General features: G+C 40.9%; 1 protein-coding gene across 1 annotated transcript in view; it reads left to right on the forward strand.

Annotated features, from left to right (window-relative positions):
• The first annotated feature begins 2685 nt into the window (after window positions 1–2685).
• Window positions 2686–17795, forward strand: part of GPR107 (G protein-coupled receptor 107) — a 71866-nt gene continuing 56756 nt past the window's right edge. The window contains exon 1 of the mRNA XM_065878513.1: window positions 2686–2847. Coding sequence (XP_065734585.1) covers window positions 2707–2847 — 141 coding nt within the window. The 5' untranslated portion in view covers window positions 2686–2706. The remainder of the gene's footprint in view (window positions 2848–17795) is intronic.

The raw sequence follows: 17795 nt of genomic DNA on the forward strand, positions 1-17795 counted from the left end.
ACTGGCACAATATAGTTCTCAAATACCTGAAGAAACTATTCCTCATAAACGTCTGGACAGATGCCATTGGTATGTGACCCTGTGAAGGTCACATAATAATTCCCAAGTGAAAAGGAGCAAGGAATAAGAACCCAGTTTTGAGCCCTCGTAAAACTGTTTTCCAGAGACTAAAGGACAAACGTCTTCTACTTTATAAACTAGCTATTATAATATTAAATAAATATTCTTCCTGATCAATCCGTTTTTAGAAGCCTATTATATTCAAACTTAAAACCAGAGATTCTCAAACATGGTACCTCACTTTAAAAAGTATAATAATACTCCAACACTGTAAATTGCCCTTAAAAATGAAACTGCACTTGAAAATCCCCATTTCTTTTAACAATTAGTTTCATACTGAAGTGAGAATCAGCTAACTGCCTTTGGTATTTCCTCTAGATACCTAAAAGAAAGTATCAACTATTGTACATTTCTTCTATGTTCTTTCATACAGGTGATTGTTAAAATACTTTCTGAAAATTTCTCTTGCATTTCACTTGATAACACACTGGTTACTCAGATTCTGGGATTTTATTTTTTGAAAATTTAAAATTATAAGAATTGAAAAGAATAATAATAAAATTATAAGAATTAGAAAGCCATGTACGGTATAGTGCAAGAAGCGCAGACCCTGTTCTGAAGCAGATGAGGCTCCAGTCCTGGTTCTAAAGATGCTTGCCAAAAATTACCCAACTCATTGTGTGATCTTGAGCAAATCACTTGAGTTCCTTGGATTTGTTTTCACATCTGTTACGTAAGGTGAAAGGATCTGTTGATTATCTAAGGACCCTTCCAGCCTCATATGAAATGAAATTTTTGAAACAATTGCAGGACAGGGATTAAGTGCTGGGCTTTATGGGAGAGGCCTGAGAGTCATTTATAAATGATCAGACCACCCTGAATAAATTAATTTATCTAACCAAGCCTTATCTTTAAAAAAGGAACAAAAATATAGATCTTATAAAGATTTTGGTCTTAAATTATAAAATGTACATATGAAGTACTTAGCAGAATATTTGGCAAACTTAATTGCTCAATAAATAGATTAACTATTATCTCCTTTGTGGATTTCCAAAACAATAAAGTTTCTTCTTCTCAGTTTCCTGTAAGATGGGGTAGTAAGATCAGGTGAGAATTCTGTTCAAAGAAGTAAGGTTGCATATTCACAATAGATGGCTAAGGATATGAGGTTGGAGAAAGAAGTTAAACCACCAAATAGTATTGCCTTTCTAGCTTCTCGGCTACACCTCAGTACCCTGTTTTTGTCCTTGCAGAGGGTGTGACAGAACCTGTACTGGTTTTTGACTCAAGGGAAGAATTCATAGATTCATGACTTTTACTACTATGATTGCACAGCTAAAAGATCTAGGACTCTCCCTCCTCTATTCTGTACTTTCCCAACTGATTCTTTCTAACCTGAGCGCAGCACTTTAGCTCCATTTAAATACATCGTGTTAATTTCAGTTTCTAGGTCCAGTTAAAAACGAAGAATCTGATTCTGTCATAAAACACATTGGTAAAAAAAAAAAAAAAAAACACATTGGTACACTGATAGTCACTCAGTATTGCGATTCCTGGTGGTTTTTATTTTCTCCTCTTTTGCTTAAATGATTGCACACAGAGAGCATGCATTATTTGTGTGGCAAGAAAAACAAAACAAAACAAAAACAACCAAAAAAACCTCAAAAAACTAAAAACTAAATAAACCTAGCTAGTCTGTTGGCAATTTTAATAAGCACGTTCCTCTACAACTCCTTGATAACAAATAGTGAGTTGAAGGCAACGAGCTACTGAATCCTTCCCTTAAAGATCTCCTTACATAAATTAAAAAAATAATAATAATAAAGAAAAAAGGTCTCCCTACAAATTCCAAAGATAAGAGGCAAAGGAAGTTTCCACACAGAATTAAAAGATTCATACTCTAGTGGTCGGATAAACTAGCATGAAGCAATATAACACAGTATTTAGTAGTTTCCACGTAATTCCCAGTTCAACCTGGAACAAATGACTTAATTTCTTAGAGCTTCAGTTTGCTTACCGGTAAAGGGGGATAATGCTTATACCTACCTCCTATCTCATCAGATTGTTCCAAGGATTAAATGCAAAAATGCACACAAAAGGTCTAATGAAGTGCCTAATAAGGGCTCAATAAATTCCTATCACTACAACCACTTCGTCAAAAATTTCAGTGTGAAGAGCCTCAAAAAAAACCAAAGGACTAAAGACAAGCCACGAACTTGGCATTTTCCACCGAGTCAACGCTGCTCGGGAAATCAGTCCCATCAACGGCCAGGCACCCTGGCGGTACCCCCACCCTTTGGAAAGCGGGGTGACTCGGTGGGCCGGGTCGCGCAGGCCCAAGGTCGCTTTCCAAGCTCCGCCGGGCTGGTTCTGCCCAGCGACTGCTGCCATGGCAACCGCCACAGGGTCCCCACTGGAGGCGCCACCTCTTCTGGCTAAACCTAAAGTCCTGACAGCGGAAGCCAACTGAACGGCCTCGAAGTGGCCAGCTTAGGCCTCTCGGCGACTTCCCGGGCCCCACACTACAGGAAAAATGCCGCTGGCCGCGGAGCCCTGACCCCCCCTTCCAGGCCCTTCCGGCGGCCGCCGCCCTTTAACCCCCGGAAGTGGGCGGGAGAGGAAGCGGCTGGTGATGCTGGAACCAACATGGCCGCCCCGGCGCCCGTCGGCTCTTCGGGCTCCCGCAGTCCTCGGCTGGCCGCCGGCCTTCGGCTGTTCCCACTACTGGGGCTGCTGCAGCTGCTGGTCGAGCCTGGCCTGGGCCGCGTCCACCACCTGGCGCTCAAGGTAAGGCCGACCGGGGCCGGGTAGGAGCAGGCCGGGGGCCGGAGGCCGCGGCCGCTCCCGGGAGCTGGGGGCAACTTTGGCCCAGTGGAGGGGGGTTGTCTGTGAGCGTTTGGGTTCCCGCCCTTTTTCCCGGGCGCGGCCTCTCTCCGAGAGGGGTCTGTTGGGCGCTGTGGGGATGGCGGGAGTCCCCGGTCTGTCTGGAAAGGGCAGGAAGATTCGAACTGAGAGAGGGGAAGGGGCTGAACTGCGGCGTAACCCCGAAGGACTCTGGAGGCCGCGCTTGCAGTCCCTGCTGGTTCCCCTAGCTTCCTTGCCGACAGCAACCTGCTTTTCCTCCTCTATTCTCACCTCCAACTTTTATGCCCCACTTCGCTTGTCCGCGGTCTCCACTTGTCCATGCCCTTGTACTTGGCAGAACCTTTGCCTCAATTTCCCGGTTCGGCTTCGGGCGCACTTTGGACTGATCAAAGCGGGAATCTCCAGGAGGAATTTCAAATCTCGCTTGAAATACGTGACCGGAAATTTAGACCCAACATTTAAAATATGTTTCTAATTAGAGGGCTTGCCTTTTTATCTCTCGCTCCTGTCATTGTCTGTCTAGGGAAGGGATTTATGATAGGCCTAGAATGATCCCTTGGATCTTGCTTTATAACTCAAAACATGCCTCCAGGCGATTCAGCAGGTTAATATATCTGGAAAGTAGAAAACTAAATCGTTATGACTCAAAGCCTTGTGCATTGTTTTCATAATATACAATTTTCTTAGAAGTGTGGGATTGTAGAAAGTTTGCCTTATTAAAACAGTACTTTAACAAAGCATTGTATTTTGTGAATGTACAGTTTAAAGAATACAGAATCTGGATTAAAAAACCTGGCCAGACCCATACTCCATACCTTGGCTACCAGTTGTTTGTAAATAAAATGTATCCTGATTAAAATGGTTCTCAACCGCAGGAAGCCAAGTGAGTCTTGGCTGCTTTTGAGAATCTGCTGAAAGGTATTGAATCTCTCCCCAGAAAATGCAGGTAGAAATGTAGGCAAAACTTTCTTGGAATTTCTAGGGCTTTATAATCCTGCAGAAGCTTATCCATAGGCCCTAGTCCCCAGGTTTACGACTCCAAGAGATGAACTCCTAAAATTCTTTCACTTTATAGTTTGGGATCATGAGTCTTAGATGAAGTCATGCAATTGAGCTTATGTAGTTTATAAATTAGAGACAAAGCTAATACTAGGACACACTGGATCATGTTTCTTGGTTTTGGGCATTTCTAAAATTAAAGTGTCGGATGGCCAGCATCAGTAGGTAAATAGATACTGACCATATTGGTATAGAGGAAAAAGTATACTATCCTCAGTGGTAGAAGCAACCCGAGTTGGTGTAATTCTGGTGATTGATTTCTCCATATTGTGCTAAATTAATTAATATTTTTCATCTTTGTAATTGTTTCTCAAGTACTGTGGTGCCCTTTCCATAGTCAGTACTGTAGTTGCTCCTTTTCCTTAAAGTAAACAGTATGGCGTTTTGCCCAAGGAAATGGAAATCACCTGAAGAGAGCCTGTCAGAGCAGCATTAGATTATCTTCTTTTGCTTGAGACTGAAACAAATAGGAGAATTTCAGCCATACACCAAATAGACAGAATAGTATAGTGAACTCCCATGGACCTGTCACCCAGCCTCAGTAACCATTAACCAGTGGCTAATTCTGCCCCTTCCCCACACAAATCACGTCTCACTTGCATGCCTTATTTTTTAATTAGAAACAAGTCTTTTCATTTTTTATTCAGTTTTCTCATCACATGCTACATTTTCCATCATTCTTCTGGTTTTCTCAGTCTTCTCAAATTTCTTCTCTTTTGTTCTTTCTTTAGATTCCTTAACTTTTTGAAACAACTTTATTGAGGCATAGTTTATATTAAATACATTAAAATTCACCCATTTTAAGTGTACAATTCAGTGATTTGTTAGTAAATGTACTGAGTTGTGCATCTATCACCACTGTTCAGCCATAGAACATTTCCATCACCTCTGTAAGATCCCTGGTGTTGGTTTACAGTTAACTCCTATTCCCACCTCCAGCCCCAGACAACCACTAATCTACTTTCTGTCTCCGTAGATTTGCCCTTTCTGGATATTTCATGTAAATGGAATCACACAGTATGTGATCTTTTGTGTGTGGCTTCTTTTATTTATGTTGTTGAGGTTCATACATGTTGTACTGTGTATCAGTAATTCATTCCTTTCAATGGCTGACTACTATTCCATTGTATGCATATACCACCTTATGCTCAGCCATTCACCAGTGATGGACATTTGGGTTTCCTTTTTTGGCTATTGTGAATAATATTGCTGCAGACATTCACATGCAGGTCTTTGTGGGGACATATGTTTTCATTTTGCGGGGTGATAGCTAGGAGTGGAGTAGAATTGCTGGGTCATATGGAAGATATGTATTTAACTTCTAAAGAAACTGCCAAAGCACTTTCACAGTGACTGTACCATTTTCCAGTCCCACCAGAAACTGTGAGGGTCTCCTTTCTACATATTGTGCCAACATTAGTACTTCTTATGTTATTTTAGAGGGAATCAAAGTCATCATGTTGTTTGATCCATAAATATTTTAGTATGTACCTATAAGAAACAGGGACTCTTTCAAAAACATAACTACAATGCCATTATAACAAAGAAAAAAGTTAATCTTTAATATCATGAAATACCAAATCAGGTTCAAATTTCCATTGGTCATAAATGGATTTAAACTTTTTAAAAATCAGAATCTAAATATTGTCCTTACATTATGATTGGTTAATATGTCTCTTACTTTTTTTTTTTTTTTTTTTGCGGTACACGGGCCCCTCACTGTTGTGGCCTCTCCCGTTGTGGAGCACAGGCTCCGGACGCGCAGGCTCAGCGGCCATGGCTCCCCGGCCCAGCCGCTCCGTGGCATGTGGGATCTTCCCGGGCTGGGGCACAAACCCGTGTCCCCTGCATTAGCAGGCGGACTCTCAACCACTGTGCCACCAGGGAAGCCCAGTATGTCTCTTAAGTCTCTCTTGATCTAGGGGATCTCATTCCTCCAAGCACCCCCGTACTGGATTTTGCTGATTATTTCCTTGTGGTGTAATTTAGTATGTTCATCTATCCTTCATCCTATGTGGCCTGGATATGCTGGATCATATGTATATGTGTGTGTGTGTGTGTGTGTGTGTGTGTGTGTGTGTGTGTTTAAGAAAAGCTAGAAATTCAGGCTCTTATGTGAAATTAGCTAGCAACTAACTCAAATTTAAAAATGAAAACAAAACACGGTGTTGGCCAAGTGTAACACATTTGTGGGCCAGTCTAGTCAATGGACTACCAGTTGGAGAGCTGTTTAAAATATAGAAGTGGCTAGGTAGGTGACCATCAGCTAGCTCAGTTAAATGTTACTGTATTTATTTTCTAAATTCAGTTTGTGAGAAAAACTAAATTGAAGTATCATTACTCCACTTGCTTTATATTTGAAAACAGTTTAGAATATGAAGTTATTGAGGAACATAAAACACTTGTGTTCTAATATTTAGTGAAAAGAGCAGAATTGTATACTAGTATTTAGTGAAAAGTTTAAAACAACTTTTTTAAAAAAGGAGAAAATACACTGAAATGGTAGTTGTCTTTAGGAATTATGGGAATTTTTTTTCTTATTTCATCTCCAGACCTGACCTTTCTTCTGAGCTCTGGACAAGTATATCGGATTTCTTAACCCCTGTTTCCACTCAGATGGCTCATAGGCACCTCTGTATGTTAGAAACCAACCTGTCCTCCCACTCCCTTCACCCTCAACCTGTATGTACTCCTTCTCTAGTTTTTCTTTTCTTAGTATCTGGGACCACCAGCTGCTCATTTTCTCAAGTCAGAAATCTTTTATTCTTATCTTCTCATCATCAAGTTCCATAGATGTGTGTTCTAAATAAATAGATCTCCAATCCATTCACTGCACTCTGTCATCACCACTGTGACTGTTGGGTCTAGGCCATCCTTCTATCTCTTGGACCAGGGCGGTCTCCTCATACCTGGTGTCCTAGCATTACTCCAATTTGTATTTTGTTTTGTAGCTGGAATGATCTTCCTAAAAGCCAAAGCCAGTCATGTCACTCCCCTTTTAAGCCCATCAGTGGCACCCTGTTCCCCTTAGGGGGAACTCACAACTCTTAGACTGCCAGTCTTTCTGTTAGCCAGCGTCCTCTCTAGTCTCATTGCCCTTCCTTTCTTTAGTTTCTTAGTTCATGTGTGTGAAGCTTGGTGATTTTTTTTTCCCCCCGGTACGCGGGCCTATCACTGTTGTTATTTTAGAATGAAAAAAAGTCATCATGTTGTTTGATCCATAAATATTTCAGTATGTACCTTTAAGAAACAGGGACTCTTTCAAAAACATAACTGCAATGCTATTATAACAAAGAAAAAAATTAATCTTTAATATCATGAAATACCAAATCAGGTTCAAATTTCCATTGGTCATAAATGGATTTAAACTTTTGAAAAATCAGAGTGGGGGCTACTCTTCATTGTGGTGCACGGGCTTCTCATTGCGGTGGCTCCTCTTGTTGCAGAGCACAGGCTCTAGGCGCGCGGGCTTCAGTAGTTGTGGCTCGCGGGCTCTAGAGCGCAGGCTCAGTAGTTGTGGCACATGGGCTTAGTTGCATGTGGGATTTCCCTGGACCAGGGCTCGAACCCTTGTCCCCTGCATTGGCAGGCGGATTCTTAACCACTGTGCCACCAGGGAAGCCTGGACATGTGATATTTTTAAAAAAGCATTTCACAGAGGAAAAACCCAAATGGCTGATAAACCTAGATGAGGTGCTCAAACTCATGAAGTACCAGGAAATGCAAATTCAGTCAACATCAGCCTTGATTTTCCCCCAAACTGGGAAAAATGAAATGTTTGATGACATCAAGTTTCATTAAGGATGTAAGGAAACTTTCATATACTTTGGGGATCCATTTGGCAATTTCTAGTAAAATTGAAAATGTGCCATCTAGATATATATATACCCTCAATCCCCCCACACATAATGCATAAGATATGTACAGGGAATGTTCATAACAGCATTGTCACAGCAGAAGATTGGGAATTAACCTGAATGCACAAGTAATGCTTTGGGGAAATGGATATACTGTGATGTACATAATGATGGAACACAAGCAGACAAAGTGAGGAACTAGAGCATATTCAATGAATGTATCAACACAGTTAGGTGCTCAAAGAATACAGTGTTGTCTGAAAATGCAAGTTGCCAGACATACACATACATCGTGACACAGTTTATCCAAATTTTAGAAACATAGCAATGCTATATGATGTTTATGGTTATGGATACGTCCAGTGAAAAATAGACGCGCACTTAACCAATTCATGAGCTTGGGAAACGATGGTGGAGGGGAATAGGATTCAGCAGAGGTACAAAGGCGCTTAACTTTGTCAATGAAGTTCTGTTCTTTTCCTCCTTCCCGCCCTCCCTTCCTGTGGCTCTGAAGCAACTACAATACAGACATTTGGTAATTGTGGGGAGTGGGGAGTTGACTATTTGTCGCTATTCCTTTTACTGTTCTACAGCGAGGGGTATTGTGAGTCTTCTGAGGGCAAGGGCTCACTTGTCTCGCTGACCATTGATTGCACAGGGCCTGACACACATGAGGATTCAGGAAGAGTATGTTGAATGAGGAAATGAATGTGTGTCTGTGTTCCAGATTTTCTAGAATGAGCGCTTACTACTGGAAAATGTATGGTTGCCAGTGTTTATAAAAATAGAAATTCTTTGCACCTGGGTGGTGGGCTTGTCAGTGCTTAGTACGTGGCTGATCTTGTTATAGATGCCACCAAACAGCAAGATTATAAATTATGGCTCTGTACCTTTCTGTTTTGTTTGGTTAGTACCACTGAAAAGCTACAATGACTGAAAAATGTGTTTTAAATATTCTTAGATGTAAAAGGAAAACACCAACCTATTATTATTAGTTTATACCTGAGTGGTAAGGTTGCAGCTACTTTTCTGTACTTTTTCAATTACATTTTCTGTGAGCATGTGTAAGTTTTATAATTGAAAATAAATGATATTAAAATAAAACAGAGATTAGAGGGAAATCTCCAAATTCTGAATAGTTTTCACAAGGTGGTGAAATAGTAGTGACTCGGGGGCAGGGGAGAGCTTTGATTCTTTTTTCCCTAATATAGTTGTCTTTTTTTTTTTTTTTTTTTTTTTTTTGGCCACAGCATGTGGAATCTTAGTTCCCTGACCAGGGATCTAACCCGTGCCCCTTATGGTGGAAGCACGGAGTCCTATCCACTGGACCGCCAGGAAATTCCCCATTTGTGATTTTTAAGAATTAAATTTGATTACAAAAACTATCCTATTCACTCTTTTTTTTTTTTTTAAATTTTTTTATTTATTTATTTATTTTATTTTTGACTGTATTGGGTCTTCGTTTCTGTGTGAGGGCTTTCTCTAGTTGCGGCAAGTGGGGGCCACTCCTCATCGCGGTACGTGGGCCTCTCACTATCGCGGCCTCTCTTGTTGCGGAGCACAGGCTCCAGACACGCAGGCTCAGTAATTGTGGCTCATGGGGCCAGCTGCTCCGCGGCATGTGGGATCCTCCCAGACCAGGGCTCGAACCCATGTCCCCTGCGTTGGCAGGCAGATTCTCAACCACTGCGCCACCAGGGAAGCCCCTATTCACTCTTAAAGTCAAATAAAAATGACTTTTTTGAATACAGTACTTCATTTTGAGAAGCGTAGTTTGCAGACAACCAAAAATGTTTTTACTTGGATAGAGTGTAGATTAGAACAGCAGAAGTTATAATTACCTTTCGTAAAACATTTGAAGGAGTCAAGTAGTATTTGTTATATGACAAGTAAGCTTGCTTTTTGGTGACCTAAGAGCTTTTCTATTGTGAGTCCAGTCCTTCCTGTTGCCCATCCCCTTAGTTGGATTCTTCCGAGTTGACCACTGGTACCATTTGGTGTGTCCCTTCCACGTTTAAGGTCTTCGTATACACATTCCCCACACGTATGTTTCTTTCTTTCCTTTTTTTGGTGTAGTCACTTTATAACATGTAAGTCAGGTCAGGGTGTGTGCAGAGCTCTTCGATGACTTCTAAGCCAATGTCCAGCCATCCTGGCCTCTTGCAGTCCTCCGTCCACAAAGCAGAGGTTCACCTGAGGGTGGCACTCCTGGATGCCGAGGCCCAAGTGCCCTTCCTCTTTACGCCTGCAGGCTGATGTCCAGCTCCTCTCAGTCCCTGCTCAAAGATGCCTTCCCAGTGAAGCTTTCTCTGACCAGCCTCGCTTAGCTGGCAGTGCTGCACGCCCTCCTCCTCTCCCTTCCCTGCTGTGTTTCTCTGTCGTGCTCATCACCGTTGAGCAGACAATGGCTCATACTGTTTATTTGTTCTTACCTGTCTGTCTCTACTAGAACGTAAGCTCAGTGAGAGAGGCCTTTTTGTTCATTTTTTCAGTGTTTTGTTCTCAAAACCTAGAGCAGTGCCCGTAGGTACGCAATAAATACTTGTCAAATGAATGAACTTTTTCACTTAGTTGTGGACATTTAAAAAATGTTAGTGTATATATGGGTCTACTTCCTTCTATTTAACTACTGCAATAATACTTCATTGTAAGAGGGACTCACCATTTCTAAAAATCATTCTTTTGTTGATGGAAATTTTTTTTTTTTTAACATCTTTATTGGGGTATAATTGCTTTACAATGGTGTGTTGGTTTCTGCTTTATAACAAAGTGAATCAGCTATACATATACATATGCTCCCATGTGTCTTCCCTCTTGCGTCTCCCTCCCTCCCACTCTCCCCATCACACCCCTCCAGGCTGTCACAAAGCCCCGAGCTGCTTCCCCCCAGCTATCTACCTTACTACGTTTGTTAGTGTGTATATGTCCATGACTCTCTCTCGCCCTGTCAAAACTCACCCTTCCCCCTCCCAATATCCTCAAGTCCTTTCTCCAGTAGGTCTGCGCCTCTATTCCTGTCTTATCCCTAGGTTCTTCATGACATTTTTTTCCCTTAAATTCCATATATATGTGTTAGCATACGGTATTTGTCTTTTTCTTTCTGACTTACTTCACTCTGTATGACAGACTCTAGGTCTATCCTGTTCATGGAAATTTATAGTGTATTTTTATTGCTTGATTTTAGCTATTATAAACAAAGCTGCTATGAATATTCTTGTCATATATCTTTGTGTATTTCTGTGGAGTAGATTCCTAGGAAAGGTACCAAATAGCCCTCTATAAAGGTTTTATCAGTTGGCACTCCACCAGTAGAGTATGAGCAGGTTCAGGGTGTTCACTTACCCACATACTCCACGACACATTATGTCTCAGCTTATGCCAGCCTGACAGGGAAAAGGTGACATCTTATTTTAAGTTGACTGTTGGTGAGGTTCAGGATCTCAGCATGTTTATTAGCCCCCTGCTGGCCTCTAATTTCAGATCTTCTCTGTAGACCAGAAAATTTAGGAAAACTTATTTCAGTAAGAGTATACTTTTCAGTGTATATATGTTCTTAAATGCTGGTAAAGCATTTGTGGTGGGAAAAATAAAGTTGCATGCAAACAGAAAACATGAAAAAGAGAAAAAAAATTGCACCCATAATTAAGAACCAAAACTTCACTTTTTAAAAAATAAATTTATTAATTTAATTTATTTTTGGCTGTGTTGTGTCTTCATTACTGCCGTTGCGGCGAGCGGGAGCTACTCTTAGTTGCAGTGCGCGGGCTTCTCGTTGCGGTGGCTTCTCTTGTTGCAGAGCACGGGCTCTAGGCGCATGGACTTCAATAGTTGTGGCACGCGGGCTCAGTAGTTGTGGCTTGCGGGCTCTAGAGCGCAGGCTCAGTAGTTGTGGCACACGGGCTTAGTTGCTCCGCAGCATGTGGGATCTTCCCGGACCAGGGCTCAAACCCATGTCCCCTGCATTGGCAGGTGGATTCTTAACCACTGCGCCACTAGGGAAGCCCCAAAACTTCACATTTTAAATAAACTTTTTGGGTAAAATTTTGGCTTAGAATTTCAATAATATTAAAGTTTTAATTTTACAAAGTAGTTTATTGCAAATAAGAACAAACCTTTCAGGGGACTTCCTTGGTGGTCCAGTGGGTAAGACTCTGCACTCCCAATGCAAGGGGCCCAGGTTGGATCCCTGGTCAGGGAACTAAATCCTGCATGCATGCTGCAACTAGGATCTGGCGTGCTGCAACTAAGACCCGGCACGGCACGCATGCATAAATGAATAAATAAATTTATTTATTTGTTTACCAGAAAACCTTTCAGAATAGTCTGAAATAATCCAGAATAATCTGATGCTGCATTTTTTCTGAGATCCTCTATGATAAATTAAGTATACATTAATTCAGATGGCTTCATCACCATCATCAAACTAATGCTTATGTCTTTGTTTGAACTAGTACTTTTGAGATTATAACTGTGGGTCAGTTATGTTTCCACCAACTTCAGATAATATAAATCTACTAAGGAAGGCCACGAAAAAATATAAGTTTTTACAATCAACCATATAAATATGTACCTGGGAACAGTCCTGTATTTTGTTTATGTTCTGGTAGCCTTGACTTCTCATGAGTGAACAAATTCATTTAATTAACTTGATGAGCAGTTTACTGGGATTAGGAATATAACTTGTTTTTATAGTTATTTTTTTATTCCTCCCCTATATGGGGAGGAATGTAAGGGAACAAAATTGATCACAAGTTGATGGCTTGAAATTTTCTATAATAAAAAATTTTTAAAACAAGCAAAACATATACCATTTATTTGGTTGTAAAAAGTATTAATTTTCTTTTTTGGCTGCACCATGTGGCATGTGGGATCTTAGTTCCCCGACTAGGGATTGAACCCGCATCTCCTGCGTTGGCAGACAGATTCTTTACCACTGGACCACCAGGGGAGTCCCTGTAAAAAGTATGAGATGGATAAGAGCACAGGTTTGGGTTTTAAACAAACCTGAGTTAGAATACTGGCTTTGCCACCTACTAACATTACGATTTTAAGCAAGTTTTACCACTCTGAGCCTCATCTGTAAAGTGGGCATAACAACACCTGTCTCACAGTGTTGTAATAAGAGTGAATGGTGATAGAGTTCTTCCTAGCACAGTATTGGGTACAAGGTCAAATGTTTGCGATCTCTGTGATCCTTGGAGAAACAGGCAAACCTTACTGCTGGTTCAGTGCTAATGGAAATGATTTGAGTGGGCTTTGAAAATGTAATTAAATCTTCATGGCTTGTGTCAGATATTGTCATCTTCACCCCACTTTGGCAACTCCTTGCCTTGCCTCCTTTTACTCTGTCACTCTGCCAAGACACTGACATTGCTGCCTCTTACCTGGGAGAGTATCTGGAGGGACAGATGTGAGTGCTGAGGCTTCTCTCTTCCCCTCTCACACCCCATCCCCAGATGTTGCCTGTAGCACTCTGGCTGTAGCACTTACAGTGGGCGGGATGTTCATCCCAGGGCCCCCAGATCTCTGGCTTCCTTGTGGTAGAAGGAGAGGTTTCCTTGTTCCTGGACAGTTAGGCCTGGCTGTTGGAGATTTTTTTTGAGACTGAGTGTTTATCACTTCTTGGGCCTCAGCCCTTAGGGGTGTTTTGTAAATATTGGTTTATTTACATTGAATTAAATCAAAGTTGAATGAGTGGCTAGAATGTTTGACCTTCCTGTTTACTTTCAATCTCAAAGTTTGTGTCTCTATGATTTGTATAGTGAAATACAGTTTACAGAGTCACTTCCATACGTATCTTATTTGATATGGTGACATAATATCTTAAAATGGAGTGTCAGAGGTTAGGTTAGGCGAGGGTCCTGCAGTTATTACTGGCAAATGGTAATACTTAGAAATAACGATTTTTTTTTGTAATTACAGATTAACACACGGTCTTTGTTAGAAATTTAGAAAATATAGAAAAGTATAAAGAAAAAATTGCTACCCACCATCCCACTGGTACTAACCTTTTCATGGTTTGAATTTCTTTCAAATCCTTTATAAATAATTGTAAATATGTATACCTTTTAATTTTTAAAAACAAATTTAGCTCTTAACTGTATATAGTTTGTTTCTGTTCTTTGCATTTAATATTTTTTCTAGCTTTATTGAGATATAATTGACAAATAAAAATTGTATGTATGTGGGCTTCCCTGGTGGCACAGTGGTTAAGAGTCCGCCTGCCGATGCAGGGGACACGGGTTCATGCCCCGGTCCAGGAAGATCCCACATGGCGCGGAGCAGCTAGGCCCGTGAGCCATGGCCGCTGAGCCTGCGCGTCTGGAGCCTGTGCTCCGCAACGGGAGAGGCCACAACAGTGAGAGGCCCGCGTAAGGCAAAAAAAAAAAAAAAAAATTGATTGTATGTTTGTGAATAGTTAAGATTTACTCTCTTAGCAGATTTCAAGTATAGGTTTTTTTTAATAAATAAATTTATTTATTTATTTTGGCTGCGTTGGGTCTTTGTTGCTTTGCCCGGGCTTTCTCTAGTTGCGGTGAGCGGGGCCTACTCTTCGTCGTGGTGCATGGGCCTCTCATTGCAGTGGCTTTTCTTGTTGTGGAGCACAGGCCCTAGAGTGTGCGGACTTCAGTAATTGTGGCACACGGGCTCAGTAGTTGTGGCTCGCGGGCTTAGTTCCTCCGTGGCACGTGGGATCTTCCCGGACCAGGGCTTGAACCCGTGTCCTCTAAATTGGCAGGAGGATTCTTAACCACTGTGTCACCAGGGAAGCCCCAGGTATACAGTACTGTTAACTGTAGTCACCACGTTGTACATTAAATCTGCAGAATTTACTCATCCTGCGTATCTGAAACTTTGTACCCTTTGACCAACATCTTTCCATTTCCCTCTACCCCCAGCCTTGGTAACCACCATTCTGCTCTTTGCTTCTTAGAATTCAACTGTTTTAGGTTCCACGTATAAGTGAGACTGTGCACTATTTGTCTTTATGTGTCTGGCTTATTTAACTTAGCGTAATATCTTCCAGGTTCATCTGTGTTGTTGCAGATGACAAGGTTTCCTTCTTTTTTAAGGCCGAAAAATAGTCCATACATAAACACATATTTTCTTTATCCATTTATCTGCTGACAGCTACTCAGATTGTTTCCATATCTTGGCTATTGTGATTAATGTTACAGCTATCTCTTCAAGATAGTGATTTTACTTCCTTTGGATTTATTCCCAGAAGTGGGATTGCTGCATCATATAGAGGGTTTTTTTTGGCCGCGCCCACATCTTATGGGATCTTAGTTCCCTGACCAGGGATTGAACCCGGGCCATGGCATTGAAAGCAGTGAGTCCTAACCACTGGACTGCCAGGGAATTCCCTAGAGTTCTAATTTTAATTTTTTGAGGAACCTTCATACTGTTTTCCATGATGACTCTTCTAATTTACATTCCCACCAACAGTGTACAAGAGTTCCCTTGTCTCCACTCCCTCATCAACACTTGTTGTCCTTTGACTTTTTGATAATAGCCATTCTAACATGTGTGAGGTGATATTTCATTGTGGCTTTAATTTACATTTCCCTGATGATTAGTGATATTGAGCACCTTTTATGTCTTCTTTTGAGAAATATCTATTCAGATCCTTTATCCTTTTTTAAAATTTTTATTTATTTATTTATTTTTGGCTGTGTTGTGTCTTGTTACTGCGCGCAGGCTTTCTCTAGTTGCAGTGAGCGGGCTTCTCATTGTCGTGGCTTCTCTCGTTGCGGAGCACAGGCTCTAGGCGCACAGGCTTCAATGGTTGTGGCACGCGGGCTTCAGTAGTTGTGGCTCACAGGCTCTAGAGCTCAGGCTCAGTAGTTGGGGAGCATGGGCTTAGTTGCTCCACGGCATATGGGATCTTGCCGGGCCAGGGCTTGAACACGTGTTCCCTGCATTGGCAGGCAGATTCTTAAGCACTGTGCCACCAGGGAAGCCCCTTTATCCATTTTTAAATCAGGATATTTGTTTTCTTGCTATTGAGTTGTTTTAGTTCCCTGTATATTTTGGATATTAACTAACCCCTTATCAGATACATGGTTTGCAAATACTTTTCTTAATTCTGTAGGTTGTCTCTTCACTCTGTTGATTGTTTTCTTTGCTGTGCAGAAGCTTTTTTGTTTGATGCAGTCACATTTGTCTATTTTTCTTTTGTTGCCTGTGCTTTTGGTTACTATCCAAAAAGTTATTGCCCAGACCATTGTTAAGAAGCTGTTTTCCTATGTTTTCTTGTAGTAGTTTTACAGTTTCAGGTCTCACATTTAAGTCATTAATCCATTTTGAGCTGATTTTTGTGTATGGTGTGAGAAAAGGGTCCAGTTTCATTCTTCTGCACGTGGATATACAGTTTTCCCAACACCGTTTATTGAAGAGACTATCCTTTCCCCACTGTGTGTTCTTGGCACCTTTGTCAAAGATCAGTTGAACATAAATCAGTGGATTTATTTCTGGGCTCTATATTCTGTTCCATTGGTCTATATATCTTTATGCTAGTACCATACTATTTTGATTACTATAACTTTGTAATACATTTTGAAATCAGTCAGTGTGATGCCTTCAGCATTGTTCTTGTTACTCAAGATTGCTTTAAGGTCTTTGTGGTACCATGTTAATTTAGGATTGTTCTAGTTCTGTGAAAAATGCCACTGGAATTTTGATAGGAATTACACTGAATGATATGGATAGAATGGACATTTTAACAATGTTAATTCTTCCAATCCATGAATACAGCTTATCTCTCCATTTATTTGTGTCTTCTTTAATTTCTTTCATCAGTGTTTTTGTCGTTTTCATTGTATAGTTCTTCCTTCTCCTTGGTAAAATTTATTCCAAAGTTTAAAAAATATTTATTTATTTATTTATTTTGGCTGCACTGGGTCTTAGTTGCAGCATGCGGGATCTTCATTGCGGCATGCAGGATCTTTAGTTGTGGCGCGTGGACTTCTTAGTTGCAGCATGTGAACTTTTAGTTGCGGCATGCATGCAGGATCTAGTTCCCTGACCAGGGGTCAGACCTGGGCCCCCTGCATTGGGAGTGCAGAGTCTTATCTGCTGGACTACCAGGGAGGTTCCTGTTGTTTTTTTTCTGCTATTGAAAATAGAATTGTTTTCTTTATTTCTCTTTCAGATATTTTGTTATTGTATAAGAAATGCCACTAATTTTTGTATGTTGATTTTGTCTTGCAACTTTACTGAATTTATTAGGTTTTAAAAAATATTTATTTATTTGGTTGTGCCAGGTCTTAGTTGCGGCTGGTGGGCTCCTTAGTTGTGGCATGGGAACTCTTAGTTGCGGCATGCTTGTGGGGTCTAGTTCCCTGACCACGGTTTGAACCCGGGCCTCCTGCATTGGAAGTGCGGAGTCTTAACCACTGCACCACCAGGGAAGTCCCATGAATTTATTAGTTTTAATAGTTTCTTGGAGGGGTCTTTAGTGTTTTCTATAACATCATGTCATCTCTGAACAGAGACAGTTTTACTTTTCCCTTTCCAATTTGGATACCTGTTATTTCTTTTTCTTGTCTGATTGCTCTGGCTAGAACTTCTAGTACTGTGTTGAATAGTGAGAGTAGGCATCCTTGCCTTGTTCCTGATCTTAGGGGGAAAGTTTACACCTTTTCACTGTTGAGTATGATGTTAGCTGTGGACTTGTCATATTACAGTCTGTATCATGCTGAGGTACATTCCTTCCATACCTGATCTGTTGAGCGTCTTTATCATGAAAGGATGTTGTATTTGTCAAATGCCTTTTCTGCATTTACCGAGATAATCATAGGATTTTTTCCTTCACTTTGTTAATGTGGTGTATCACATTTATTGATTTACGTATGTTGAACCATCCTTGCATCCCAGGGATAAATTTTACTTGATCATGGTGTATGAGGCTTTTAATGTGCTGTTGAATTTGGTTTGCTAGTATTTTGTTGA

The sequence above is a fragment of the Phocoena phocoena genome, chromosome 6 (genome assembly GCF_963924675.1).
Source record: "Phocoena phocoena chromosome 6, mPhoPho1.1, whole genome shotgun sequence".
Classification (NCBI taxonomy): domain Eukaryota; kingdom Metazoa; phylum Chordata; class Mammalia; order Artiodactyla; family Phocoenidae; genus Phocoena; species Phocoena phocoena.